The sequence below is a fragment of the Gymnoscopelus microlampas genome (genome assembly GCF_963454915.1).
Source record: "Gymnoscopelus microlampas genome assembly, chromosome: 7".
Lineage (NCBI taxonomy): Eukaryota > Metazoa > Chordata > Actinopteri > Myctophiformes > Myctophidae > Gymnoscopelus > Gymnoscopelus microlampas.
The window spans coordinates 46,420,567-46,448,276 of NC_139944.1; the positions used below are offsets into that span (position 1 = coordinate 46,420,567).

At 43.7% G+C, this 27,710-nt stretch overlaps 1 protein-coding gene across 3 annotated transcripts; it reads left to right on the plus strand.

Moving 5' to 3' along the window:
* The first annotated feature begins 67 nt into the window (after nucleotides 1-67).
* On the plus strand, nucleotides 68-27,514 carry crocc (ciliary rootlet coiled-coil, rootletin). Of its 3 annotated transcripts, XM_084062038.1 has the most exons (38): nucleotides 68-217; nucleotides 3,157-3,283; nucleotides 3,739-3,884; nucleotides 5,134-5,325; nucleotides 5,413-5,496; nucleotides 5,604-5,683; nucleotides 5,920-6,085; nucleotides 6,186-6,292; nucleotides 6,816-7,043; nucleotides 7,148-7,238; nucleotides 7,352-7,438; nucleotides 7,556-7,768; nucleotides 8,087-8,286; nucleotides 8,461-8,643; nucleotides 9,150-9,294; nucleotides 9,427-9,573; nucleotides 9,672-9,902; nucleotides 10,477-10,670; nucleotides 11,178-11,305; nucleotides 12,004-12,173; nucleotides 12,363-12,542; nucleotides 13,044-13,178; nucleotides 13,631-13,774; nucleotides 14,222-14,460; nucleotides 14,717-14,876; nucleotides 15,744-15,911; nucleotides 16,037-16,478; nucleotides 16,932-17,095; nucleotides 17,194-17,314; nucleotides 17,777-17,940; nucleotides 18,667-18,882; nucleotides 19,839-20,063; nucleotides 20,481-20,630; nucleotides 20,773-20,973; nucleotides 23,105-23,236; nucleotides 26,130-26,303; nucleotides 26,746-26,870; nucleotides 27,133-27,514. In XM_084062038.1, exons 1-37 carry the CDS (start codon nucleotides 161-163, stop codon nucleotides 26,830-26,832), a joined length of 6,078 nt encoding a protein of 2,025 aa, XP_083918164.1. In that variant the 5' UTR covers nucleotides 68-160; the 3' UTR covers nucleotides 26,833-26,870; nucleotides 27,133-27,514. The 3 variants fall into 3 exon arrangements, with proteins under 3 accessions (XP_083918164.1, XP_083918163.1, XP_083918165.1); XM_084062037.1 differs by having other exon boundaries at nucleotides 26,746-27,514; XM_084062039.1 differs by having other exon boundaries at nucleotides 3,742-3,884; nucleotides 26,746-27,514.
* The last annotated feature ends 196 nt before the right edge of the window (nucleotides 27,515-27,710 follow it).

Sequence of the window (27,710 nt, forward strand, 5' to 3'; positions counted from 1 at the left end):
TGTATTGTATGCTATGACAGCGACCATCATCCTCAGGCGGCTGGTGTGTGAACTGGAAGTCCCTCCCCGGAAAAAGCATGGAGAAGATTTCGGAACAATGTAGCATTCTGCCAACAAACTGCTAACGGTCGTCGGTTGTACAGTAGCTGTATTGTGGCCAATGCAAGAAGGGAAGAATGGAGCGAAGTCCTATGCAAATGGCAGACGCTCGTTTAAGGTGAGGATGAGGGCGATGATGCTACAATGTTATGTTTTCGCCGCATTATTTCTGTGCAGGGAGTTCTTTGAAAGCAGCGTTGGTGTTGGAACTATCTTTGAAAACTGCTGTATGATGAGACCTGTAACATTCGCACTCCCATTTAGCCTGTGCTTTAGCTATATACGTTAATTGACTTGGTTGTTATTAGAAACTTTAGGGAAAAAAACATTGGACTGGGCGTGCCCTAAGCTTCCGGTGAATTTGAATTTGGAGAAGGAGAAACATTGAGCATTGTTGATGTTGGATGATGAGACTGCTGTGTAACTGTGTACTACAGTAGCTACTGTATTGTAACAACAGGTCTATTCATGTGGTCTGTAAAACCTAATGTCCCATCTGAGATTATTATAATCACAGATGTCGACATGGTGCTGAAAGTGAAAGTATGGGATCTTTATTTATTCGAGTTCAAAGTGTGTAGTGTCAGTGATTCTCTCACACACGCTCTCACTGACTCACCAGTTTTGCCAGATTTTGCGTGAGAAATAAGCAACCAGGGCCATGAAAACAAGCCAAAAAGAAGCGACTATTAGGCCACATGAGCACTTTAGCCCTTATACATCTGCTATTTTGAGATATGCTATTTTCTAAAAATCTTGAAAATCTGCTAAGGGGTTCCCTGGCCTGGAACTAAATATTTTCAGATGAGGGTATTAGGGACAACTCCATATTAATTTGGGGGTCCATGACATGAGAAACACTGGTTTAAATAATAATTAAAACATTTGGAAACAAGCCCAAAATAAGCAACTACACTTTAGAAACAAGCCCAAAAAAAACGCAACCCGCAACTAGAGTCGACTTTGCAGAAAAACAAGCCCAAAGTCGCTTATAATAAGCAGACATGGCAACACTGTCACACACTCATTCACTCTCACTCAAATCACTGCCCATCTGTTGATCAATAGAGGGCGCTACATAGGCTACCGCTACGTTATGTCTATGTTCAATACATTGATTTACGTATACTGTTGTTAGTATAGGCTATAGTTTGTATTTATAGTTTATTATCGATACATGGACATATTAACTTAAATTCATGCAACCAGTTTCTACGGTACGTTTTGGGGGTGGGGTGTTTGAATAGATGAATGTTCTTCTGATCACACAATGCATTTTGTTGTTTCAAACACCATTTAACTTTTACAGTTATTCCTGGCAACATGAAGCCTTAAAAAACAGCCTATGATGATGTTATAGGCCAGGGGCTGTTTTTATTATGGTGATGAGGTTGGTTGGAGAGGGGGTTGGGAATATTGAACCTCTTGACTGTAACTATGACAACGCAAACAAGTGGTCTGATGTAGGCAATGGCATGCTTTGGTCTATTCTTGTTTGTGCAAATGTAGGGCTCATTTTAAACACAACATATTTTAAAACATGAAGGCCAATAATGCTTACATTTTAAGAGACATCACTTGGCCTAATTCTGAATCCTGAAACTAAAATCCTAACCCATAAAAGTGTGAAATCTTTTTAATGACAAGTGAAACACGGGGCGAGAGACACAAAGAACCCTACAAACTATATGGCAAATGACACTTGAATAAGTATAAGTATAATAAGAAGTACACTTATTCAAGAATACTTGCATAGTGTATAAATATACACCTGTAGGAATACAATGCATTGGCCCAATCTTTGTTAAAAAAAAGTATTTTAAAGGTTTTGTTTACATTTTGAATTTTTTACATTTTTAAAAAAATGTAATAAAATAAAAAATTAAAACCAAAAACATATATACAAATTATTGTTGAGTGGGAGTGAATTCATGTGAATTGTAGCAGGCTATACCTTTCACAGGATGTGACAGTGGAGTGGGAGGGAGCGTAGTCTAAACCCAGCTTATCCCACTGTCCTCAATCTCTTCCTGGCAGTCTCACAGAGGAGGGACACAAGCAGGACGCAAGCAGGACGCGCTCACTTGTATTAGAGCAAACCATGATCATCTTTTACAAGTTACACTGAAGCTGTAGGTTTTTTTTTCTTTCCTTCTTTTTTTCAATCTGTTTTTCTATGTATTTTTCCAGTTCAAAAGAAAGGACGCTCTAACTTGTGAATTAGTTAATTACTTTATTAATCAAACAGTTAATCCTGTTGAACTACATTGAGTGGGAGCCAACAGACACACACACACACAGGAGAGACTTTGTAAGAGGAGCGAGGATTAATAATCTACTAAACTACAACTTCTATGAGTGCCACGGAAAATTCAGAGGCAGATTCCAGACTGGAATCTGTGATACAGGTGATGTACACGACTACTACACACAGCAAAAATCAGAGGATGTAAAAATGGACCCTTTAGTTGCAGGTCCAATTAAATCAGGATTTCTTCTGTGTTGTAGGCCTTTTCCTACCTTTCCTGGGTTATTTAACATAGGCTACAATCAGTGTTAAGAACATTCTGCCAAATCAACGCGTGCGTGTGTGTGTGTGTGTGTGTGTGTGTGTGTGTGTGTGTGTGTGTGTGTGCGCATGCATGCGCACGCTCTATTTTCATTAGGCAGCAGTATTTCTCTAGTGTGACTGCTGTGACACCAGCTGGTCTCTTGTGACATTAGCTGCATAATTAACCACTTTCAATCTGGCATCCCTATTTTGGGAATATCAATATTCAAAAATAACGAATGCGGATCTGCAAGCTCACAACGTGTTGCATTGAAACGTGCTGTGAGCTTGTAGATGTGCTATTTTCTCTTATTTGTCGTACAACAAAGTATTTTGGGCTTAACGTGTTAAAGCTTTTCTATAATTTTATTTCACTGAATGCTTGGGTTATAACCACAGATAATATGTCTGTTAATAAGCATATTGTCCCAGCATGCAGATGACACCGCACATTCTTTCTCCCCCTCTTCCTTCGTTTGTTAATTGCCATTATATCCTTTCTTCAGAAGTTGGAAGAAAGTGTTCTATCTGAGGAGAAGAGGCTGACAGTCCGGGGCCCATCCCCTGATGACACTCCTACATGTCTACCTGCACGAGTCCGAGAAATCGTCACCAAAAACCTCAACGATAGCTGTGAGTCACCAAAGACCACCCCTATGTCATTAGAGAACGTTTGAGGGTCAGTGAAGAATAGGCTCTATGCACAGCAGCCAATTTGGAGCAAAATTGGGCCTCTTCTTACTTCCTTCACAGGTGTTACCAATGATACTAATGAAGGCTCTGTTCCATTCTGGTCAAACAGAGTCAGGGTGCTGATATTGTGTGGTCCAGGGGCCCTCATGGTTCCTTGAGAGGGTGTAACTCTGAGAGTTATGGGGGTCCTTGAAATTTAAAAGTTTGAGAACCATTGTGCTACACTAAATGGAACAGACCCTTCATTAGTGTCATTGGTGACACCTGTGAAGGAAGCAAGGAAGGGGCCCAATTTCTGTCCAATATGGCTGCTGTGCATAGAGCCTATTGTGCTCTGAATCCTTTTTCTCTCACCTGAGCTCCTCTGTGTCTCTCCCACTGTGTGTATATCTCAGCAGCAGGAGCCATGTCCTCGGTCATGTCCCTTCAGGAGGAGAACCGCGTGTTGCAGGGAGAACTGGGGAAGCTGGAGGACCTGCTGGCTCACAGTAGAGCAGACCGAGACGAGCTCGCAATCAAGTACGGTGCCATTAGTGAAAGGGTAAGACAGACAGACAGAGTGACATACTGTACTCCAGTGGTTCTCAGACATTTTCATGTCAAAGACCCCCAAATGTATTTGGCCGCAGACCCCCATCTGAAAACATTTTGTGCCAGGGATCCCCCATACAAGATTTGTGTTGTTAAATGTTTCAAAAATATATTTTTTTCCCCAAAAACTTTGCAAGATTTATGGAAAATAGCAGATCTAGAAACACAAGGCCAGGTTCTAGAGACACGTATGGTTAGAACAAACACTGTGCTATACGCTTCCCTCTCTCCCTTTCAGGATTTTCTTTGTCTCTTCTGGAGAGATTGGGAGGTCTCCCTGGTTACAGGGACTGGAATGAACTGAAGTGGTTGCTATGGCATTTGTCACCCCTGGTGATTGTAAACAGGAGATTGAGTAGTGGGGAGAAGAAGAGGTCTAGTGAGTGAGTGGGCACTGGGCAGTACAGTACATGTGGTTTGGATTGAACATTACCTAAAGACACCTTGCAAGAGCGGGTCCAAAACTGAACTCTAATGAACTTAGGCTGGATTGCATTGTGGGATCACATTTAGGGATACATGTGTAAATCAGTGACAGATTTGCACAATTTAGAACATTTTTAACTAACAAATTAACTAGTTCCGTTGTAAAATCCCAGACCCCTATAAAAGTAATTGATGGCTGCTTTACAAGTTTTGTGAAAAGGCTTTATGGCAGATCTCTTTGGTTTTGCATCACACTGTAGACAACCCCCTCAGAGGGTTGTCTACAGTAGAACCCTGGTGTGATCGTTAATTCTCACGTGACGGTTTAATCCAAACTAACCTTTTTCGTTCGGCCTTCCTTATCGTTGCTGTCCAGTTGAAACCTTATGTCGTAAAACGTTGTTTTTCAGGAAATGGAAAAAATAACCTGTGTTCCAATGGATCCGATGTAATTATATATTTAGTCACAATAATACTATTCATTGGTTAAATATTTATAAAACCCACAGACTTATTCATATAATTGGTCCTCACTAATGCTCATGTTAAAATGGTACCATCTTATAATGAGAGTGAGGACCAACTATATGAAGATAGTTTGAAAATGGGTGAAGTCGTCCTTTGATCTCTTCCAACCTTGAAATTAAACATTGTCAATTAAAACAGCATGAATTGTGGTAAATTTAGATTTCTTTTCCTTGTGTAAGTCTATGAAGACTTTGATTGTTCTGCAGCGCCCTCTGCCATGTTACTTGTTTTGATCAAATACACAGTTGGAGCAGACGCTGCGTTTTGAGACAGGGGAGGGAGATCATGATTCAGCGGAGTCACGCAGCCTGGCACAACAGAATGTGGATTTGCGCAGGAGACTAGATGAAGAGCAAGCAGCCTACAAGCGTAAACTCACTGCCTACCAGGAGGGACAGCAGAGGCAGGCACAGCTCGTACAGAAGTTGCAGGCCAAGGTATCCCTTCTTAAATTAGACTTTTATTCCTGTGACGTACTGTAAGCTTCAAGACATGGAAGAGTGAAACGTTGTTTACCATTTCAGGTGCTACAATACAAAAAGAGATGTGGAGATCTAGAAAAGACACTGCAGGACAGATCTTCTGAACAGGAGCAACGCAGGCTCAGTGTGAGTCCCATTTATGAGCTAATTCAAGCATTAGACAAAGCTTGCATATTTTATTCACCCCATGATTGTCTGGCCTACATTTAACAAGCACAGCATCTCTCATTCAGGGTAACAGTGAAACATCAAACAATGAACAAAGCAGCAACTTAGAGGATGCTTTAATCCGACTAGAGGAAGAACAGCAAAGGTAACTGATCATTATGTCATTACGTGTGTTGATTTAGAGTTGTAATTCCAGTCTGGGGGATTTATATAAATGTGATTATTTTTAATAATAAAGTTATCTGGAACATGATGTCAAAATGTTAAAATCTATCCATTAGTCAGCAGCATGAAGCACTTATTGCTATATTTATGTCTGTCTAATCTGCAGTAAGAAATGTTGCTTATGCTCAGGTACTGTACATTATGTTGTCCTTGCAGAAGCAGCAGTTTGTCTGCAGTGAATGCCATGTTGCGAGAGCAGTTGGAGCAGGCTGGACTGGCCAATGAGGCTCTCAGCCAGGACATACGCAGGCTCACAGTTGATTGGACAAAAGCCAGAGAGGAACTGGAGCAAAGGGAGTCTGATTGGAGGAGAGAGGAGGAGGTGGGGAATGGATACATTAAAACAACAACACATGTATTGAATACATTACATTCATGTTATTTACTTATTTCTGTCTCTGCTGTCTCTCTGCTCCCTTCAGTCTTTTCATAGTTACTTCAGCAGTGAACACAGTCGTCTCTTGACACTGTGGCGACAAGTGGTTGGATTCCGCAGACATGTCTGTGAACTGAAGAGTGCCACTGACAGGTTAATATTAACAACAACATATTTTTTAAATTATCCATATTGTAGCTGGAGCTTATACATATTATGTTAAACCAGATGGGCATAAATACTATTTTATTTAAAATCATAATAAATGTGCCTAATTGTTGATGCGTCCACATGTTTCTGTGGCAGTGGGGTGTGATTTATTGTCGACTGAAAGTGGAGCACCAAGGGGCGACGCTCACATTGTCCCATTTAAACAGAGACCGTCCTTTTATTGTCCCACAGCCCCAGTCAAGATATTTAACAGAGAAAGAGGGCTGATTGACTGTCTAAATTACACTAGACCGTCAACCCATTTAATTACAGGTGTTAACTACTGCACCGGAGCACCTTCCTGTCGCTCAGAAACAAACCACACCCCACTGCCACAGTATCACATTTGCATTAGCTTTGAGTTCAGAAGAATAAGGTTCTACTGTAACTATGGTCATATAATGCTTATATCATGGCACTGTTGTCTCTCTCACTGTGTCTCAACCATTGTCCCATATCCCCCCAGGGATCTGTCAGACATGCGCAATGAGCTGGCTCGGGTGTCCCACTCTACCCAGTTGTCCTGTGCAGGCCTGTCCGCTGCAGTACACAGTCGGGAGGGAGGGATGGCCCTGACACTGGAGCGGGAGACCGCTCTGCGGGCACAACTGGAGCACCAGCTGAGAGAACGAGTGTCAGAGCTCATGAGTCTTCAGACCCGGACAGACGCAGAGAGAACTGAGCTCAATGCCAGGTCAGGGAGATGAAAGATCAGACTCAGGCCTGGAACCACCAGTTTCGTCATTGGATATAATGTCAGTTTATGGGATTAATGACAACAATGTGTTGGATCATCAGGTTGTCAGATGCGGTGCGAGAGGGGGAGAGGCTAAAGGGGCAAATTGATGACAGAGACAGAGATATCGCCATGTTGACCAGAAGATTTGAGGTGAGAGACTTGGCCATAATGGCCCCTGGATGTACTGGGTTCATATTTGTCAGGTCCGTTCCATCCCCGCGACCAGGTCTATGTGCCTTATTCTGACCTTTACTTTTTTTCAGGAGCAAAATGGCAATGATGAGACAGACATGCAGGTGATGAAAGCACACAGTGAGACACTGCTGGACACACTGCGTGATATTGCTCAGGTAAACACACACGCACGCACACACTCACACTCACTTTCTCTCACAAAAACACATTTTCATATCAGGATGTCACATGAGGAATGGTGAATGGAATGCCTGTTTTTAATGTCATCATAGACTCTCTTGTCTGATGGAGACTCTTCATCAGAGGCGGATCAGGACAACTGTAGTGCACCACTGTTGGCCTTGATCCACGGCCCCTCACCTCGCCTCTCCTCATCTCCACGGCTATCCTCCTCCCCTACTCGATGCTCCTCATTGCCCCCTCTCTCAGAGGCCAGCCTGTCTGCTCTGCGCTCTACCATCACCAACAGGCAGCTACAGCTACAGGTTAATGCTTTTAATGATTTAGTTTTATTACGTACATATTGAAGAGGCACTTACGTTCCAGTTTCCCTACTGTATAACACTGAAGAAGGCTTTGTGCCGAAACATGTACAGTAAGAAATTACTAGAAGAAACTTGAGTAGTGCCCGCTTCATCTTATGATTCATTTACTGATGTCATTGCCTAACATACATACATCACCTGTACCACATATTCCAGTTTGGAGTCTGTGTTTGAATGCAAACAACCTCTGTTGTGCCAAAGCTGAGAGAAACCATCCAAACACTCAACCCTTTTGTTGATTTCTGTTTTTGTTCCCAGGATGTTCGAGGACGTTTATTCTCTGCTCAGTCATCAGTACAACAGTTGCGCAGGCAGCTAGCAGAGGCCGAAACAGCCAAGAGAGACATGGAACAGCGCAACCAAGCGTTGCAGGGAGAGAGGGACGCTGCACAAAGAGAGAGGGAGACCACACAGAGAGAACGGGAACGTATCAGGCAGGAGAGAGATGCACTGGCCAGGTAAATGGATACTTACATCAGTGTAGTAACTTGTAGTTACACATTCTCCTGAATCCTCCTGTGTCAAATGTTTATTTTTATTAAATTGTGTATCCTCAGAACCATCCTTGACACATATTTTGCACTGCACATATTTTCCTCTCGTGTCATGTCCTTCCATTATGCATCTCCCAGCGAGAAGACAGGTCTAGAGAAGGTAACCCAGGCAGCACAGAGCAACTCCCACATCCTCCAGATGGACTGTGAGAAGCTGCAGCTGGCGGTGACATCGGCACAGAGGGAGCGCGATCACGAGAGGGAGGAGAAAGAGGCTGCTATTCAGGAGAGGGACTGGGCCAAGGCTGAGACCCAGAGACTGTACGTAAACATAATGTGTGGATGAATCAGTGAATGACATGTGTAGCAGAGTGGCTCACAGGCTAGGCCTGATGACATAAAAGTCTAATATCTCCAATATATAGGGATATCCCTATAGTTAAATAGTGGTTAAGATGTTGGCTTTCCACGCGGGAGACCTGGGTTCTAATCCCGGGCGTTACACATGCATGGGGGAACTTATAAACCTCCAATAAATAAATAAAAATGGTGCAATCCACATTCTCACACCTACAGTAGATGTTCTGGAGACCACAGCCTTGCAGTTCTCCTAATGTTACACTAGACAATAAAGAATGTAGCTCAACATCCTCCTCACTACTTTGATTCTTGCCACTGTGGCCTGCCATCATTGCAACTGGTGTCACAGATCTGCCATAGCAGTCACTGCATGCTGTGTTGTAAGCATATTTGTATTGCATATGCAATGGCTTTCAGTATTTTTGAAAGGTTCAACACTCATGTTATGTAATACATTTTCTTCCCAGTCAGAAGCAGTGGGAGCAGAGTGAGAGTCGATCCTCTGCCCAACGTGCGGAGCTGTCTGCAGTGAGGGAGATTCACCAACAGCTGGAGGTCGAGAGGCAGCTGCTAGAGGGAGAGAAGGCCCAGCTCTTGGAAGCACTTGCTCGGGTGAGAAAATGTCAAAACTGGCATCAGGAAACATGCCATTAGGGGTTGCAACACTCTTGCTTTGTCTTGGTTCTTACGTTTTCTGCGTTCTTCTGATTTTGTGAGCACTGTACATTTCATCCTCCTCTCTAGGCTGAAAGCAATAATTCGGAACTCACTCTGATGGTTAATAAGTTCCAATCGGAGGAGGCGGCGCTCAGGGACTCTCTGGCCAAAATGAGCGGCATGAATGAAGGCCTTGCCCAGGACAAAGCTGACCTTAACGCCATCATCATCCAGGTAGGGCTATTTCATGAGTATGTATAAGTATATGCCCGTCCATATATGAATGTCTCCAGTACCTCTCTCAACCTGATCCTGGTCTCTCTCGTTCCAAGCTCGAGGAGGAGAAGGCCCTTCTGCAGATACAGAAACGGGAGGCTGAGCAAGAGAGGCTCACCATCAGAGATGAGCTAGTCCGAGTGGAGCAGGACAGGCTGGAGCTGGACTCCGCCCGTATCTCCCTCCACCAATCCCTGCAGGACTCTGAGCAGATCCGGGTCGCGGTGGAGGCGGAGCTTCACAATCTCAGGGCTGAGAAACTTAAGCAACAGGATAAAATCACTCAGGTATTCTACATTATGACATCTTCATCATCCACACACTCCTCATGTTTTCTTCCTTTTCCTCCCTTTTCTCCCAATTTAGTTCCAAGTTCTGTAGGCAAGCACGTGTCTCCTCCAATACACGTAATGCTGCCAGTCCGCTTCTTTTGACTTGACATTGAGTTTCACCAGGAGGACGTAACGTGTACGGATGTACACGCTTATCCTCTCAGTTCAGCTCTCTGCTGAGCAACTTGTAGGAGTTGCTAGTGCAGCGACAGAGATCGTCTTCCCCTGCCGTCTTACCACCCTCGAACGCGGCCAATCGTGTTCATTGGGATGCCTGGCCAAGCCAGATGTCAAACCCCTAGTCTCTGTAGTGTTGGGTACATAGACTGTAAAACGAATGGACAGCGTTACGCCCATAGACTTTACAGACCCAGCCCCACCTCCTCACCTTTTCTCACCTCCTCAACTCCTTAACTCCACTTCCATGTACACATGGATTTAACTCTGAAAGTGTAAAAAATTACCCTTACAGGTGATTTTACTGCAGTTCTTTTCTTCTACTTTTCACCTTTATATCATTTCTTGGCAGCTGTGTGGCGAGGTGAGCTCTCTGGGATCAGAACTGGGTATGGTCAGGGGAGAGGGCCAGCGACAAGAAGTGACCTTGGAAGAGGTTGGCCGCGGCCGGTCAGAGCTGGCCAAAGAGAAGGCGGCACTGGTGGTCCAGTTGACCGCATCTGAGAGGGAGAACGCCATGCTGACGGAGGAACTGACCGCATTCAGGTGTGTGTGCGCGCGTGCGGGTGCACATGAGTAGGCCTGTCACAATTATTACATAATCGTCTAATCGCAATTATTTGAGATAATCAAAATTATTTTTTTGCATAATCGTCATAATCGTCTCCATGTTGAAAAACGTTCACACATTTTCGAATATAACAAAAAGCAGAAATAGCAGATCAGATCTACAAGCTTACAATGTGACGTATGCTTGTAGATCAGCTATTTCTGCTTCTTTTTATGTATAAAAGTATTAAATATGTCAATAATGTATTTGTATATTTAAGTTATTTGTCATATCTGCCCTGTGGAATTTGTTATTGCCTAAATGGCAGAAAAAAAAAATCATGTGTTCCAATGTTCAATGCCAAACACACAATTAAATTGTTAATCGCAATTATTTGAGTGACAATTAATCGTCAACTTAAATTTGTAATCGTGACATTCCTACACATGAGAAAGGCTCTCTGTCTGTTTGTGTTACCAGTGTTTGTCTCCCTATCTGTGCAGGTCCGAGCGTGAGTCCCTGGAGACCAGTCTGTTTGAACTGCAGCAGCAGCTGGCTCAGGTGGAGTCTCGCAGAGAGCAGCTGGAAACAGAGATCCAGAGTCTTCGGATCCGCAGTGAGAATGCAACGGGTGAGAGGAATAAATTAAGCCTGAGTTATACAGTACTTAGTTGCGCGTAGGTGTCACGCAACAACAGTGATGTATCATCACTGTTTTTCACCTGACAGAGAGGGGTTTCACTGGGAGGACATAACGTGTGCACACACACACACACACACACACACACACACACACACACACACACACACACACACACACACACACACACACACACACACACACACACACACACACACACACACACACACACACACACACACACACACACACACACACACACACACACTATACTTCCCAGTTCAGCTCCCCACTGAACAGGTACCATGACCAACCAGTAGGAGTCGCTAGTGCAGTGACAGAGATTACGCTCCTCACCTGGCTTTCCACCCTTGAGCACAATCAATAGTGTTCATTGAGAAAAGACAGATGCCCCACGGAAGATTCAAACCCCTTGTCTCTGCAGTGGTGTCCAGAAACTAAATTCTGTGCTACCCGAGAGCCAGACAATAACTGAGTTTCTGGGGAAAATGCTATGCATTATGCGAAACAGTATAAATTAGATGATGAGTATTAATCCATGTATTTTATGTGACATAACTATAACATGTCCTGGAAACGATCATTTCTCCCCAACGCAACAGAATAACAAGAGAATACTCAAAGTCTGGCTGTGTTGTGTGATTGTCTCTTTGTGTTGGCACTTGCAGCGGAACTGAGGCGTGTGCGTTCAGATGGGGAGAACTCGCTCTCCCAGAATGAGAGGGAGAAAGAGTCTCTGGCTCAGGCCCTGAACACGGCACAGTTAGAGGCCCAGCTGACCATACAAAAAGCCATCTCCGACAATCAGGAGGAGGTGGAGAGATTGGCCTCAGAAAAGGTGAGAATTTTCATTTGCACTGTTACTGCTTTTCATGAATTGCCGATGGCCAAATGCATACAATTGTGGGGGTCCTTGACATTGCAACAGAAAACTGTTAGGATTTAGAAGACATTTGTAGAATCGGCCTCAGGTCCTAATTGGTTAAAGGTTGGATGTTGGGCTGTAACTGGCTGTCGTGTTCCACAGGAGGCCCTGCGCCACAGCCTTCTGGCTGAGCATGAGGGGGCGTTGCGGAAGGTCAGAGAGGACTTTGAAGAACAGCTCCTCCGAGTGGAAAGAGACAGGGAGCTACTGCGGGACGAACTAAGGAGCCTCCACCATGACAGAGATCAATGTCTCCTACAGGCCGAGACGGAGAAACAACAGGTCTGAACTGCATGCGTCCCAGGTTGGAGGCTGGATGTGTGTGTGTGAGAGAGAGACATGCTGTTGTGTGGCCGATGTATCCACCATACTGTATCCACCATATCCATATGCTACCATATCCTACCACACAGGACACCGTTTTACTACTTAGTCTTTATTTTATCATTTATATTGGTGCTAGTTAGCCTACTTTACTAGTATGTTCAGTAATATAGTTATCTTTTGCAAGTACATTTGTCAGATTCTGCTTTTTTTTTTTTTTTTCAACTAAAACAACAGAAAAAATAGCAGTAAAAATAAAACATACAGACAAAAAACAAAAACAGAACAGGAACAAATAAATAAATAAAAGAGGTCAGATTCGGCATTTTGTAAAAAATAATAATAATTCAGATACATTATCAACATGAATATAACCATAATTATAGCCATATAAGTTTAACACAGTCATTTCTTACAACTTTAATTAGGACTCATAGAGTGTTTTTGTTCTCTCCCCAGGCCCTTTCTCTTAAGGAGGCAGAGAAAGCACTTCTGTCTGACAGGGTGTCCACCCTGCAGGCTGAGCTGTCCACTGTAGCCCTGGAGGCTGATAGAACTGCCAGAGAAGCAGCTCATTACAAGGAACAGGAGCGGGTAATGGAAGAAGCTACTAAGTAATGTCTGTCTGTTAGAGCAGTGATTCGCAACCCTTTTAGTTTCAATTTCCCACAGTTTGATATACATTAGGCTATTGAACCTTGTTTGATAACATTTTTATCTCAGTGTTTCTTACTGTATATATATTGTACTGTATTATTATATTATAAGCTTGTACTTGAATAAGTTAGTGACAAATAAAACCTTCTTGATTCATGGGACCCCAATCTACACTGAGTCTGTAAAACCAGTGTCTAAGAGTTCAAAGTGTACCAAAGGAGACATTTGGTTCCATTTGTACACTCCCAGAGTTACAGACCCGTAAGGGTCCATTTAGCTCATATTAATCACTTGGCTGGGGAAAAACCAGTCAGTGTTTTAAAGCGTTTCCCTCTCTCCTTTGTTGTTGGTATGACAGCATGCATTTGGTTGTGTTTTTTTCCCTCCAGACCAGAGTTGGAGCTCTGACCAGCGAGCTACAAGAGCTTAGTTCTCAGCTGGAGGACGCAGCCGGTGTTCATGAGCGGAGCCAACACAGTCTCCGGGAAACCTGTAGTGAACTACAGACACGAGCTGATGTCGCTCTCAAAGAGGTAGAACATCCTAGCGTCCTCCTCAGTGTTTAACCCATTAATACCTGGAACGCATCTGTGTCACTTTAGGTTTCTTTGGCTATTCAAAAATAGCAGATGTACAAGCTCATAGCGCGGCACCGAGTGCCGCGCTATGAACTTGTAGATCTGCTATTTTTGAAAAATCGTGAAAATATTTTTTTAATATATTTTTCCGAAAAACTGTTAGGATTTAGAAAATGTTTAGAAGCGGCCTCAGGTCTTAATGGGTTAATTTACCCTGAGAGTGTACAAATTGAAAAACAATGTTTACACTCTCAACGTTAAATGAACACTTTTTTTTTTACGGTGTATGGACTGTAGGAATATGTGAAAAAGAGACCATGTAGAAACGCACAACATTTTCTGGTTCATCTCTGTGCTGAATTGACTTCGTCCTCTTCCTCTTCCTCTTGCTCTTCCTTCCAGTTAGAGCAATGTAGAGGCGCTCTGTCAGCCAGCGAGGAGAGCAGAGACCAGATCAGACGGGACATGCTGGACATAGAACGACGCCTCAACCAAACCCGGGACGTGGGAGAGGGCTCCAGACGAGACGGGATGGAGCTGCGACGCTCCCTGGCTGATGTCACCAAGGAGCGAGACACTCTCAACCAATCAAATGTCCAGCTAAGGGAGACATTAAGAAGCGCAGAAACTGAGCGAATCAGGTAAAATCCAGTACGGAAATTATATAAATGAAATAAGAGGGGCACACTGCCAGTTCAACCACATAATTGTGATTTCCCCAGTTTGATTCCCATCATGTAATTTCTCCTCTTTTTGCCCGGGCTTTCATGTCTCGTTCCACTATCCTGTCCAAGCAAACAATAAAAAGCCAATAAAATGCCATAAAATAATGTTTAAAATGAAGAAATAGGCATATGTTAAAGTGACGTCGTCATAATTTACGTATGCACTTCCCAGTGTGAAGCGCCAGTGTGAGGAGAAGGAGCAGAGAGTAGCTGTGCTGGAGGAGAGCTTGTCGTCGGCTCAGAAGGAGGTGGCTGAGCTACGCTGCTGTCTGAGGGAGGTCGAAAGGTCACGACTTGAGGCCCGACGGGAGCTCCAGGAGCTACGCAGACAGGTCAGAACCACAGCGACCGCCTCTCATATGTATATCTCTGTCATAGGGGACGGAGGAGCCTCAGCGTTGAGCTTATTACTACGTCACCTTCGGTTTTCATTATAGACTTGATTTTGACAGCACATTTTTATTTAGTTTTAGTCAAAGTCTTTTGAATACAATTCTGTTTAGTCGTATTTTTGTCATCAGAAATGTTTTACTTTTAGTCTAGTTTTAGTTGACTAAATATCTTAAGATTTTAGTCGACTAAATAATATTTTTTGCTGGCCGTGATGCTATCAAAATGGCTGATTTTCACTTAGCTGCATGTTGAAAATAGCAGATCTACAAGCTCACAACGCGTCGCACTGCGATGCGTTGTGAATCAGAATCAGAATCAGAATCAGAATCAGGTTTATTGTCACATCACAGGTTTACAAGGTAAAAAAGTGGGTGAAATTCGTTTTTGTACATTTTGTACATCACTCCCATGTGAGCTTGTGAGCTTGTAGATCAGCTATTTTCGGTCTGTGACACCCGCGGGCACCCATGATGACTTGTCTTAGTTCTACTGGATCTCTTCTCCACTAGTCCCTCCCTAACATTGTAGTCAAATCTTTATTTGTTGACGAAATTGGCAGTATATTTAGTCACTGTTTTAGTCATCATAGCTTAGTTTTTATTTCGTTTTTATTTTGTGTTCGTAAGTGAGAAAAGGTAGTCGACAGACATTTTTAGTCATAGTTTTAGTTGACGAAATCAACACTGCTTAGAAATAGTCGGTAAGGTTCACTACATCCACTCAAGTATTTTGGCAGCTGTAGAATTGAGAGTTTTTCCTGAGTTGAATGTGCACGTGATGAGATCCTCGCTCCCCCTTGGCCCCAGGTGAAGGTGCTGGATGGCGAGAAGGAGCGGAAAGGGATGGAGGTGGCCGAACTGCAGACTCGCCTGTCACTGGAGGAGCAGAGAGAGGAGGAGCGAGTGAAGGAGATATCCATTCTCAAGCAAAAGCTAACCGAGGCTGATTCAGTCCGAAACTCCGTCAAGAAAGAGGTGAAGAGAGACATTCAAAACATTTCCATGACGCAGCTTTTTTATGAATGAGAAATTACGATCGATACAAGTAGTGGAGCCCTCGGGTAATTTGGTAATACTTTCCTACCTTGTGTGTACTCTAGTTTTCCATGATCCAAAAGCAGCTGTTGGATTCCGAGTCCGGCTGGCGAGGCTGCGAGAGAGAGCTTACCTCCCAGCTGCAGGAGGCGCGTGGCTGCGAGAAGAAGCTCCAGGACGAGGCCAGGAACCTGGCGCTCCGAGCCCAGACGTCCCAGGACTGCGCCGTTCAGTCCGGCCTGCAGCTGAGCGAAGCCCAGGGCCGCCTGGCGGCCACGGAGGCGGAGCTGGCCCGGGCCGAGTGCGCCAGGAGGGAGCTGGAGTTCCGCCTGGGCAGCCTGCAGTCGGCGCTGACGCGCACGCTGGGCATCGGAGCCGGGGGCCGGGGCAGCCTCGGTGGAGGAGGCAGGGGCAGGAGCCCTGTGGGAGGAGGCTCCCCGTTGCCCAGCATGATCTCACGGCACCGTAGCATGTCGCCCTTACGCTCCTCCTTGTCACCCCAGAAAGGTAACACTGTACCGAGAGAGAAGCACTTAAGAACAACTTTAGAATAACTTTTATGATAAAAATTGAACATGTTAGTAATCAAAGGTTTAAAAGGACATTAAAGGAATAGTTCACCCAAAATCTTTTTTTCTATCGATTAGGAGACTTAAATTCATGGATATTTTGTTTTTTTTGTCGCATTCCTAAGCCAATAATTTGATGACCAACGGACCGGTAGGCAGCGGTTCTGGTAGGAGACACAAAGAGTCTCCTTTGTGTCATCAAATTATTGGCTTAGGAATGCGACAAAAACATATCCATGAATTCAAGTCTCCATGGGGTGACTAATCGATAGAAAAAAAGTTATTTTGGGGGTGAACTATCACTTTAATATCTTACTGTTCATAAGATTATGATAGTTGTGATAGTTGTAGTATATAGTGTAATTGTGAATGTTGTTTTTGTTTTCTACAGATATTGGGTTGAGTACCTCTGATAATACATTAGGCTCAGGTGCTTTCTCTCCAGAGAGGGGTGATACTCCCCTTCCTCTCCCTCTGCCGGAGCTCGACCCGGAGACTCTGCGAAGTGGCCTGAGAGATTTTCTCCAAGAGCTGCGAGACGCACAGAGAGACCGGGTAACACACAACACAACACGTGCCACAGTGAAGATTCACTGGAATACTATTTTTGTTTTGTTTATAATTCAAACGTTTGGTTCCAATTGCTTTTACAGGACGATGCCCGATGCCAGTTAGGGGCTCTGCAACGAGAGCTGGAGGAGGCGACCGGGGATAGAGAATCGGCTCAGAACCGTCTTACTCAGTTACAAAACTCCTTTCAGGAATGCCAAGAAGGTAGAAGCGTGTTTTATTGATCAATTCATTTTGTCGGGTCCAAACCTTGTATTTATGTTACACTTCAGGAAATTAGGAAAAGAAACCTGTGTTCGGATAGATCCGATTATCTATTTAGTTATTATTTAGTCACAAAAAAAGGTCTTGTAAATACTTTTCATTGGTTAAATATTTATAAATCTCACACATGTTAAAAATGTTCAGAAAATAGTAGATGTTCAAGCTCACAACGTGTCGCATCATGACGTGTTGTGAGCTTGTAGATCGGTTATTTTTGATACTTTTGTGTGATGCACGTATGGAGATACGGAGATATGGAGATACAAGCTTTAGGCTCGACAGCCACAATTTAATGATGTACTCTCTCTCAAAAGAATGAACAGTGTGAACCGTGTGCCTCTAGATTTCTGCCTGATCTTTCAGTATGTGTGTGTGTCTGTGTGATGACCGCTGTTCATCTAGGGAAGCGTGGTGTGGACGGGCGTCTGAGCGCCACCCAGACACTGCTACAGCAGCAGGAGGAGGCAGTAAGGAGAGGAGACAGGGAGCGGCGATCGCTTACCGACAGAATCAAGGATTTAGAAAGAGCCCTGCAAGCGGCTGAGACGGATAAGAAACAAACACAGGTAAAGATGCTCGCTGGCGCGTGTGTGAACACACACGTCTCGTACGCACTGTGTCGACGGTACCATATGCCAGCACTCAGCGGTGCTGCGTGAGTAAGCAGAACAAAATGGCGGTGAATGTAATAACAACAGATGCTGCAAACAAAACGTGACACCCCATGTCAACTCTCCATATGTCTAGCTTTCTAACTCACAGCTCCATTTGGCGAGTCCAAACATTTCACCTTTTGGACAACAGGGGGAGCATGGACATGCTGTAGAGTGACAGTTCAAAGAGAGAGGGGGATTTGGTAGGCAAATTGTGAAGGGAAAAGGATTCATCTGGGGGGGTGGAGGGGTTTAGAAAAGATTCAGATGGTTGTATGAGGCAAGAAGGGGAAGAAACCCTGGAAATGAAAGGTGTATACAGAGAGAGAGAGAGAGGACGGCAGCCAGCTATAGATCAACTGTGTGTAGTTTATGTCTGTCTGGCTGCTTAGTGACAGTGTTTGTGGACCGTCTGTGTTTGCCTCTGTAAGTTTGGAGTTCGAAACCCCGAATCCTCATTAGAGAACCAGACTATCCAGTGCCGAACTGTAATGTGACTGTAAATGTAACTTAAAACACTTGATTTGGGGCCTAGCAGCACTGTCATGCGATAAATGATTTGCCACAACACTGACAAACGATACGTGAAATAGTTTCAAACATCTCCCTCTCTCCTCTGCTGTGTCTCTCTCTCTGCAGGAGCAGTTGAATAAGCAGCGTGCCGGCGAAATGCGCCTGGAAGCGGAGAGGAGACGTCTGCGCGAGGCCCTGGAGGCGGCCGAGGCCCGGGCCACCAGGGTGGAGTTGGGCCGGCGTAGTTTGGAGGGGGAACTGCAGCGGCTCAAACTGAGCCTGGGGGACAGAGAGGCTGACAGCCAGTCTTCACAGCAGCGCCACGACTCCCTGCTCAAACAGGTACACAGCAGGGCATACAGCAAGCACAGTGGTCCAAAAAAAGACACATTGACAAGTAGAAGTATCAATACTGCAATATAGAAATACTCTGTTACAAGTAAAAGTCTGGAATTCAAAATTTACTTGAGTGAAAGTACTAAAGTATTGGTATCAAAATCTACTTAAAGTACCAAAAGTAGAAAGTACTCATTATGCAGAAGGTCCCATTTCAAGTTTTCAAATGTACCAAAAAGTATTTTGAAAATAGCAGATCTACAAGCTCACAATGCATCGCGATGCGACCCATTGTCAGCTTATAGATCGGCTATTTTCAAATGGCCGAAATATAGTATAGGGTTGAAGAGGTTAATGTATGTTTTGTAATAATAATAAAAACCTACAAAGTAACTAGTAACTAAAGTATTCAAATAATTGTAGTGGATATTTGCCTTTGAGATGTAGTGGAGTAGAAGTAAAAGTACTGAAAACTGCCAATACTCCAGTAAAGTAAAAAATACTCAATACTCAAAATTGTACAGTTTAGGCATTTAGAAGACGCTCTTAATCCAGAGCGATTTACAGTAAGCAAGGGCACATGATAATACATCATAATACATCAAATGCATAGAAATCTAATAATAAAGTAGTACATAAGTAAACCAATAATCTAATAATAACTAATACATACATAAACCAAGAACCTATCATCAGCCTACATTGACACTATACACACTATAGGATGCCAACTCAACAAGAGAGACGTGTGAAAATTTTGGCTGGTTGAAGACCAAGCGTGCTGCGGCATTCTGGATTCACTTAAGTACAGTACTTGAGTACTTAGTTACTTTACACCACTGCACATTGATGTCTTTATGTGTCCAAATGATATGGCTTCTACATACTGTACACATATATATATATATAGCCTATGATAATGGTTTGTGATTTCTACATTGATTATTTGTATCATATCTCAGGTGGCAGAAGGAGAAAGCCGTGTGGCTTTGCTCCAGAGAGAGGTGGAGAGGTTGAACCAGGCTCTCGTCAAGGCTCAAGAGAGTGAGTCGTTCCTTAAAGAGAGGAACCAGTGCTCGAATCAGAACCTGCAGGAGGCCTCGGCCGCTCACAGCAGCACCCAGGGCCGCCTGGCTACTCTACAGAAGACTCTGAGTGTGGCAGAACAGGACAGGAGACAACTGCAGGTTAGTGAGAGGTTGGCTGACAAAGTATCAATTTGCCTTAAGGGTTTCATGACATAACATTTTCTTCTTTTTTTTCTTTGAACATTCAGTGGATTTTCTGTGGTCTGGGGTTTTCTGAATAATTAGGCTCAGAAAAGTGCTGTGATTGGCCTGTGGACTTTGATGTCACAGTCCATTAATCCCGCCCTTTTGGGGGGCGGAGCAGAGGCGATGATTGACAGCCAAAATCCCTCAACAGTGACACCTGCAGGCAAATTGTCACTGGAGCTGAAAAGGCTTCAGAACACAGAGAGAAAAAAACCATGACCATGATAAAGACTTTTAATGTTTCGTAAACCAGCATGTCATGAAACCTTTCAGAGACCATTGCTAATATGGTAGATGGCAGTGATGAAACAATGCCTCTGTGCTGTTCAGGAACGAATGGATGAAGTACAGGTGTCCCTGATGGAAGGGAAGAGAAACATAGCCACCCTTACTGAGCGTGGGCAGAGTCTACAGTGCGAGCTGAATCAGAGCGAGCTGAGACGAGAGGAACTGGAGGCTGAGCTCAACAACACTCAAGAGGTGAAGGAGAGAGAGAGTGTTACATGTTCAGAACTTTACGATCATAATCAGTTATTGTTTTCCATCCATCTTAGCTGTTTTATTGATGTGTGCCCCCTTGAACCAACTCAGAGTGACACCCCTTCTATGCTGTATCATACAGGCCCTCCGGCAGCGATCGGCCACCCTTGCGGAAGCCCAGCGCAGTGCCAAGTCGGCCCTGACGGAACGGGCGTCTGCAGAGGAGAGACTGCGTGCGCTGCAAAGAGCAGTCGCCGTGCTGGAGACTGAGAAGAAAGACGCTGAGAGACAGGCAGTCAGGCTGGAGAAAGATAAAAACGCACTGAGGAGTACACTGGATAAGGTGGGGAATAATTAGTGTGGTTGCCCAACAGGTCTGGTTGCCCAACAGGGCAACCAGACTATAGTACTCTACAAAAAAAAACTTCAAACCGCTATTTCTCCCACAGTTTTCCCCAATGTTGGCCCAATGTTGTGCCATACGTCAAAATGACCGGCTTGACCGGGAATCGTGTGCTTGTATTTTGCTAAGAGATTGGTTGCATATTTTAATTGATATTAATTTATTAGTGAATTACATTTCCCTAATGGAAAAGTTGGGGAAAAATGGCAAAATAAAATGGCAAAATGAAAAAACTAGATTTCAAGTATTTCTTTCTCAGAAACCGTAAAAGCTAGAGATACCAGATTTGGAGGGAAGGTTCATAATTTATTGCAAAATGATTCAAAAAAGAATCACACCAGTCAGCCTCATGGTGGCGCTATAACAGCCCCCTTTACGTTTTGGCCTATAACTCTTGAACCGTAGGTCGTAAAATCAAAATGTCTTTTTCCCTAGATTCCTTGGGTCAACACGCAACTTCCCATATAGGCCACGCCCATTTGCGTCAGGATAGATTTTCCGCCATTTTGAATTTTCTTCAAAACACACTTTTTGCCCCTTTTCCTTCAAATTTTGTCCAAATCTCACACAAATCGGTACACATGATCTATGGACCCATGCGATGAATATATCCAAACGGCATATTGATAGTCCTTACCGTTCATCAGTAATTGGCTTCCAAAGTTAGTGGGAGGGGCCTGTTTTACCAAAAATGCCAAAAATCACCAACGAAACGTCCAAATGTCACAAAAATCGGTACACATGATCTCTGGACCCATGCGATAAACATATCCAAACGGCATTGTAATAGTCCTTACCGTTCGTCCGTAGTATAGTTTAATTGATATTAATTTATTAGTGCATTAAATTTCCCCATCCGCTTTAATGGAAAAGTGAAAAAACTCAAATTCAAGTATTTTTTTCTCAAAAACCGTAAGAGCTATAGTTACCACATTTGGAGGGGAGGTTCATAATTTTCTCCGAAATTATTTTAAAAAACATCACACCATTCGGCCTCATGGTGGCGCTATAACAGCCCCCTTTACGTTTTGGCCTGTAACTTTTGAACCATAGGTCCTAAAATCAAAATTTCTTTTCACCTGGATTCCTTGGGTCACAACGCATCTCCCCATATAGGCCACGCCCATTTGCGTCAGGATAGATTTTCCGCCATTTTGAATTTTCTTCAAAACACACTTTTTGCTCCTTTTCCTACAATTTTTTTCCAAATCTCACAAAAATCGGTACACATGATCTATGGACCCATGCGATAAAGGTATCCAAACGGCATTTTGATAGTCCTTACCGTTCGTCCGTAATTGGCTTCCAAAGTTAGCGGGAGGGGCCCGTTTTACAAAGAATGCCAAAAATCACAAACGAAACGTCCAATCGATCCCAGATTTGAATCACATGTCGAGGGTGGTTTACTCAACAAATCCCCAAAAGCATTTCCACTTTGATCCATAGGGGGCGCCACAAATGCGTAAAATGTAACCGTTTGATGCAAAAACATGATTTTTGGGTGGATCAATCCTCTCAAAATGAAACGCAAGCGATCTCAGGAGTGACGACACAATATAATTGGCGCAGCCTCCGACGTTATTCCTCCCAGCGTATTCCTCGAGTCCCGGCGGCCGCGACCCGCGACCGGCGTCGGCGCAACCACACTTTGCAATTTCCCCGGAATTGCGACGCGTCTAGTTGAAATTGAATTGAATAGAACACAACAAATCAAATAATTTAACTCCTGTACAAATCTTGTACAAATGTAATATTTTTGGTTACATTTGTGAACTCTCAGCTACAAATGGATAAATTAACACTGAGGATTTTGGGCGGCCATAACTGAGTGGTTAGTGAGGCCGCCTGAGCAGCCAGAGGCCCTGGTTGTCGCTGGTTCGATTTGTGTCGATGTGTATCCCTGAGCAAGACTCTTAACCCCTAATTGCTCCCAGAGCGCCGTAGAATGGCTGCTCGCTGCTCCTAGTAGTTATAGGATGGGTAAATGCAGAGGACGAATTTCACCTATATGCATATACTGTATATACATATACAGTGACAAAAAAAGTGCCTGACTGTACTGTTCCTTTAGATTGAACGCCAGAAGCTGAAGACGGAGGAAGGCAGCATGCGTCTCTCTGCAGAGAGGAGCCGTTTGGATCGCTCTCTGAACACAGCCGAGCAAGAACTACAAGACGCACAACAGCAGAATGCACTGCTGCAGGTGGGAAGGAAGGAGCATTTGACTGGCACTGCTGTAATACTGTATTGGGACCGGTTCTCAAGAGGACCACTGGGTGGTCGGGTGGCGCAGTGGTAAAAGTCCCTGCCCACCACCACAGAGGTTGTGGGTTCAATTCCACCGTGGTGCATCCAGCTATATCGTGCGTCTATGCGAACACAATTGGCCCGTGTTCGGGGGAGGGAAGCCGAGCGGGGAGGGTGATATTGGTCGTTGCACATACTCCTACGGGCTGGGTGGCACCTGTCAGCAGGGAGTGTTGGGTAGAAGGCTGAGGACGAAGGCTCTACGTCCTCCTAGCCTGGGATCAATACCATTTTCGGGGTTTCTGATCCGGTCAGATCGGAAATAACTTTACGTCATCATTACGTCATCAGGTGGCCGGAACCACCGGCGCCGTGCATCTCCAAATGTATTCCCCTAGTCTAAAACGTGTTTAGTTTGGTATAATCGTTTCATTTCTTTTGGTATAATAAGCGTTTGGTATGTCCATATTTTGTTCTAACTCGTAGCGTGACTAGCGAGACTAAATGTATTGATTTGCATTATGTGGGGAACCAAAACAATGCGACGCTAACCGGAACCAACCGCTGGAACGATGATTCTTTTTTTTCTGAACCGGATGACACGGCTAGTTTTAGAACGAATACCAGGCTTTCCTCAGAGGTGGAAAGTCTGGTGACGTGAGGTTAACGTCCTCCCAGTGGGCTCAGTAGGGTACAACAGCAGTGACAACACAGAGATGTGTGCGGGGAGGAATGAATTGGTATAACGACTAAAGCTGGGGAGAAAAAGGGGTTAATTTTTTTTTGGCTAATAAGAAATAAAAAGACAACATCTGTCTGGTTTCAGTCTCACCCTCTTGGGCTCTGCATTCTTTTTCGGAGCCCAACAACCAGTGCAGTCATTAACTGTAGCCAGTGCTGCAAATAAAGATTGTTTTCATAATTGATTCATTTTTAGGTTATTTGATTAACCTTTGTGATTAACTTGGGACCTTAAAATTAAGCTAAAATATGGTAATAAACTACAACATTATGGTAAATGCTCACAGCATGTTATCTTAACCCAAATCAATATCTTGAAATTGCTTAGGCTAATATATTTACACAGCAATCAAAAACATAACTTTTCATTTTATAATATGCAACAAAGATGAGCATTCATATTTTGAAGTTGCAAATGGCAAACCACAAATTATTCCATTACTAAGATTTAATTGTCAATGTTTGGATTGACTAATTGATTATTTGATTGATGTCTTCCATCCAGAAGCTGTACAGAAAGCTCTTATCATCTTCCCTGTGAATCACAGGACTCGGTATTCACTTAGATTCAGTATTACTGATTTTGAATATAAAACTCCCCTATGGCATGTCTATGTGTGTTTTACTTGTAAATAATTAAGTTTTTCTTTTTGAAATATTGGCAGGGAAATACATGACTTAGCACATTTTTAAATGTGTAAATTCGGAACCCTCACTATAATGTCAGAAAAACACCAATTATACAATTATGGTCTTGGTCTCAATTAAGATTTGAATTCTTCTGGTCTGGGTCTTGATTCTGTCTCTTAGGTGGTTTCAACTACAGCACTAAAACACACATGAATCACAGGCACTTAAATGTTTAGCAAGGAAGGAATACAAAATTTCTCCAAAACATGCAGGAACAATAGGATGTCATAATACTCTTATTGTTTAATACATTATAGTGAGATTGTGCTTGTAATAACAGGGAGAAACAAGGGGAAAGCAATGACAATTATGTTGTTGAAAAGAACCATCGCTGGTGACAGTGACCTGCTTTTACTAGGGCCATGAAATGTGTTTTCTTAGCTGCTGTTATTTTTACACCTTTGTGAGTTGAGAGCTTGAAAGACTTGAAGTGTCTGGACCTTGTTGTCGTTCCCCACACTCTGAGTACTAAAGCCCCCATTTAAAGCAGCAAAACAGTTCTCAATATGCCAAATACATTCCATAGAACAGACTTTAATGTGCTTATGTGGTACATACATGATTTTCCCTTCATTCATTCTCCAACCACAGGCACCATAACTAGCCCCATTCAAGACACGGCCACGTTATTTACAGCCAGGCAAATGTAACTCCATTTGTAAGTGTTTAGGAATCACTGCAAAATGGCTGTACTTGTATACTACTAGCCTGTGGGCATCCTGCTCTGGCGACATCTGCTCTTTGTTAGAAAATAAATATTGAGCTGTAGAGAATTGTTTTGTCTTTGTTCTTCTTCTGTCCCCCAATTCCTGTTATTGCTGCTCTTTGGAAAGGATTTCACAAGCATACAAGTATTGCATTTTAAGAATGTAAAGACCAAAGCTGGGATATTGGTTATTTTCTGTTGCTTCTTCTACTTGCAGCCTAACCCATACCCATCACACATGTTGCAAAAACTCATATACAGATACAGTGAGATCAAGAAGAATATGGAGAGAGATTAATTGTTGGATGGTTTTGTTTTTTTGGGGGGAATTCTATGCCTTTATAGATGGGACAGTAGACTGACAGGAAATGGGGAGAGAGATGGGGAGTGACACGCAGCAAAGGTCGTCGGGAACGGGATTCGAACCCTCAACACTCTGTCAGGCTGGCATTGCAGCCTAGGGTGCCTGGACCGCCACGCTGCGGCCCAGGCCTGGATGTGTTTTTTTTTACCTCCATAGAAGTCATATCACTGCTGCTGGTTATTGTATTTATTCATTTTGTGTGTGTGTGTGTGTGTGTGTGTGTGTGTGTGTGTGTGTGTGTGTGTGTGTGTGTGTGTGTGTGTGTGTGTGTGTGTGTGTGTGTGTGTGTGTGTGTGTGTGTGTGTGTGTGTGTGTGTGTGTGTGTGTGTGTGTGTGTGTGATGAGCAGACTCAGCTGGCTGAGATGGAGCAGTCACACAGTGTGTGTGAGAATTCCGTGAGGCACCGTGACGAGGCCCTTCGCGAGTCAGAGAGGCTGAGGTCCAACTACAGGGAAATAGAGCGGACCCTGGCAGCGAGAGAGAGAGCCCACCGTCACAGAGTCAAAGGCTTAGAGGAACAGGTATGGCGATCGGGTCAAAGGACGAGTATACAGTCAAATAGAGTCTTGACTTCAGTCTGAAAGTGTAAAAAAAAACTTGAACCACTTAAACCCACTTAAACTGTGTTGCAATTCTTTCTGAATATTCGGTGCAGAATAAGGTTCAGGAGGTTTAAGAGTTAATTCAACGCTCCAGACTTTTCCTGTGTTGAGTGCTGGTCACTCTCTGGTCCTTGGTGAAAAATCCATTCATGTCCTGCCTCTATTTTCTATGACCATTCAAAGAACAATGTATGCAGCAGGTTTCATGGCTTCAGTATGTAATTGTATACTGTGCAAATAATGAATACATGGCCTGTTTCCCAGAAGAATCGGTAGAATAATGCGTACAACCTGGTTCATGGCCTTTGTGTATTGCTGTGTGTACACTTTAAAACTGTGTACATTTCTGTTTGTTCCACAGGTATCTACTCTGAAGGAGCAACTTCAGCAGGAGATGAAACGACGACAGCCTTCCTTACCCTCATCCTTGTTATCTGGGGGAAACTGAGAGGCATCTCTCTGTTTACCAGGCAGCACAAATTCAAGGTAGACCAGCATCGAATCGTCTTAACAGGGGGAATCCTCTGAACATGAATGTCCAAAAGCAAATGTTATATTGTTTTGTATACAAAGGCGAAGAAAACAGCACTGATCCCCTTAGACTTGGTTCCTATACCATCCTTACACCATGAAAGAATTCAAGGTTTATATCTCAATGAGTCATTGAGCACAGGAAGCAGTTATTTTTAACAAGTGAATAAATGGGTGGCCCCTTTAACACAATGGTGCTTTGTTGATTGTTTTACAGTGGTTTACAATACCTGTGTCATAAATCAACAACCAACAGTCTTGCATTGTGGTAATGTAGTTAACGCAGCGGCTACGGAGAGCTGTGAATGCCAGCAGTCTGCTGCTGATTGCTGGCAAGCGTCTCTCTCTCTGGCCCACCACTCAACATCGTCCCTGGCTTCATCCTCTTTATTCAGAAAAGAAACCCAAGACGCCACAGGATTCTCTTCCAGACAATCTGGATGTAGAGCAGGAATGAAAACCACAGCTCTGCCAGCACTGTAAAGCCTGATTTATACTTTACCTTACGACGGTGTTGTGCGCCGAAAATAGCCGATCTACAAGCTCACAACACGCCGGGGTGAGCTTGTATAATGGCTATTTTTAGCGTGCAGCACCGTCGTACTACAGAGCATAAATGAGTCATTAACCGTGGTCCTGTTCACATTCATATTAACAATTAGGGATAGAAAGGGAAGTCTTCATTAAGTGCAGGCATCTGGGACCAAACTGAATGGCCAGATGAAGGCGTTGCACTGTTTCTCCTTATAAACTGCTGAAGGTTTGACTGATCATCTACAGTAGGCTGTGATTTAT

Coding starts and splice junctions, on each gene's coding strand:
- crocc (XM_084062037.1), top strand. CDS start 161: ATGCAAGAAGGGAAGAATGGAGCGAAGTCCTATGCAAATGGCAGACGC. Junction 6,293..6,815: donor CTGAAGAGTGCCACTGACAG/GTTAATATTAAC, acceptor ATATCCCCCCAG/GGATCTGTCAGACATGCGCA. Junction 8,644..9,149: donor AAGGCTGAGACCCAGAGACT/GTACGTAAACAT, acceptor TTTTCTTCCCAG/TCAGAAGCAGTGGGAGCAGA.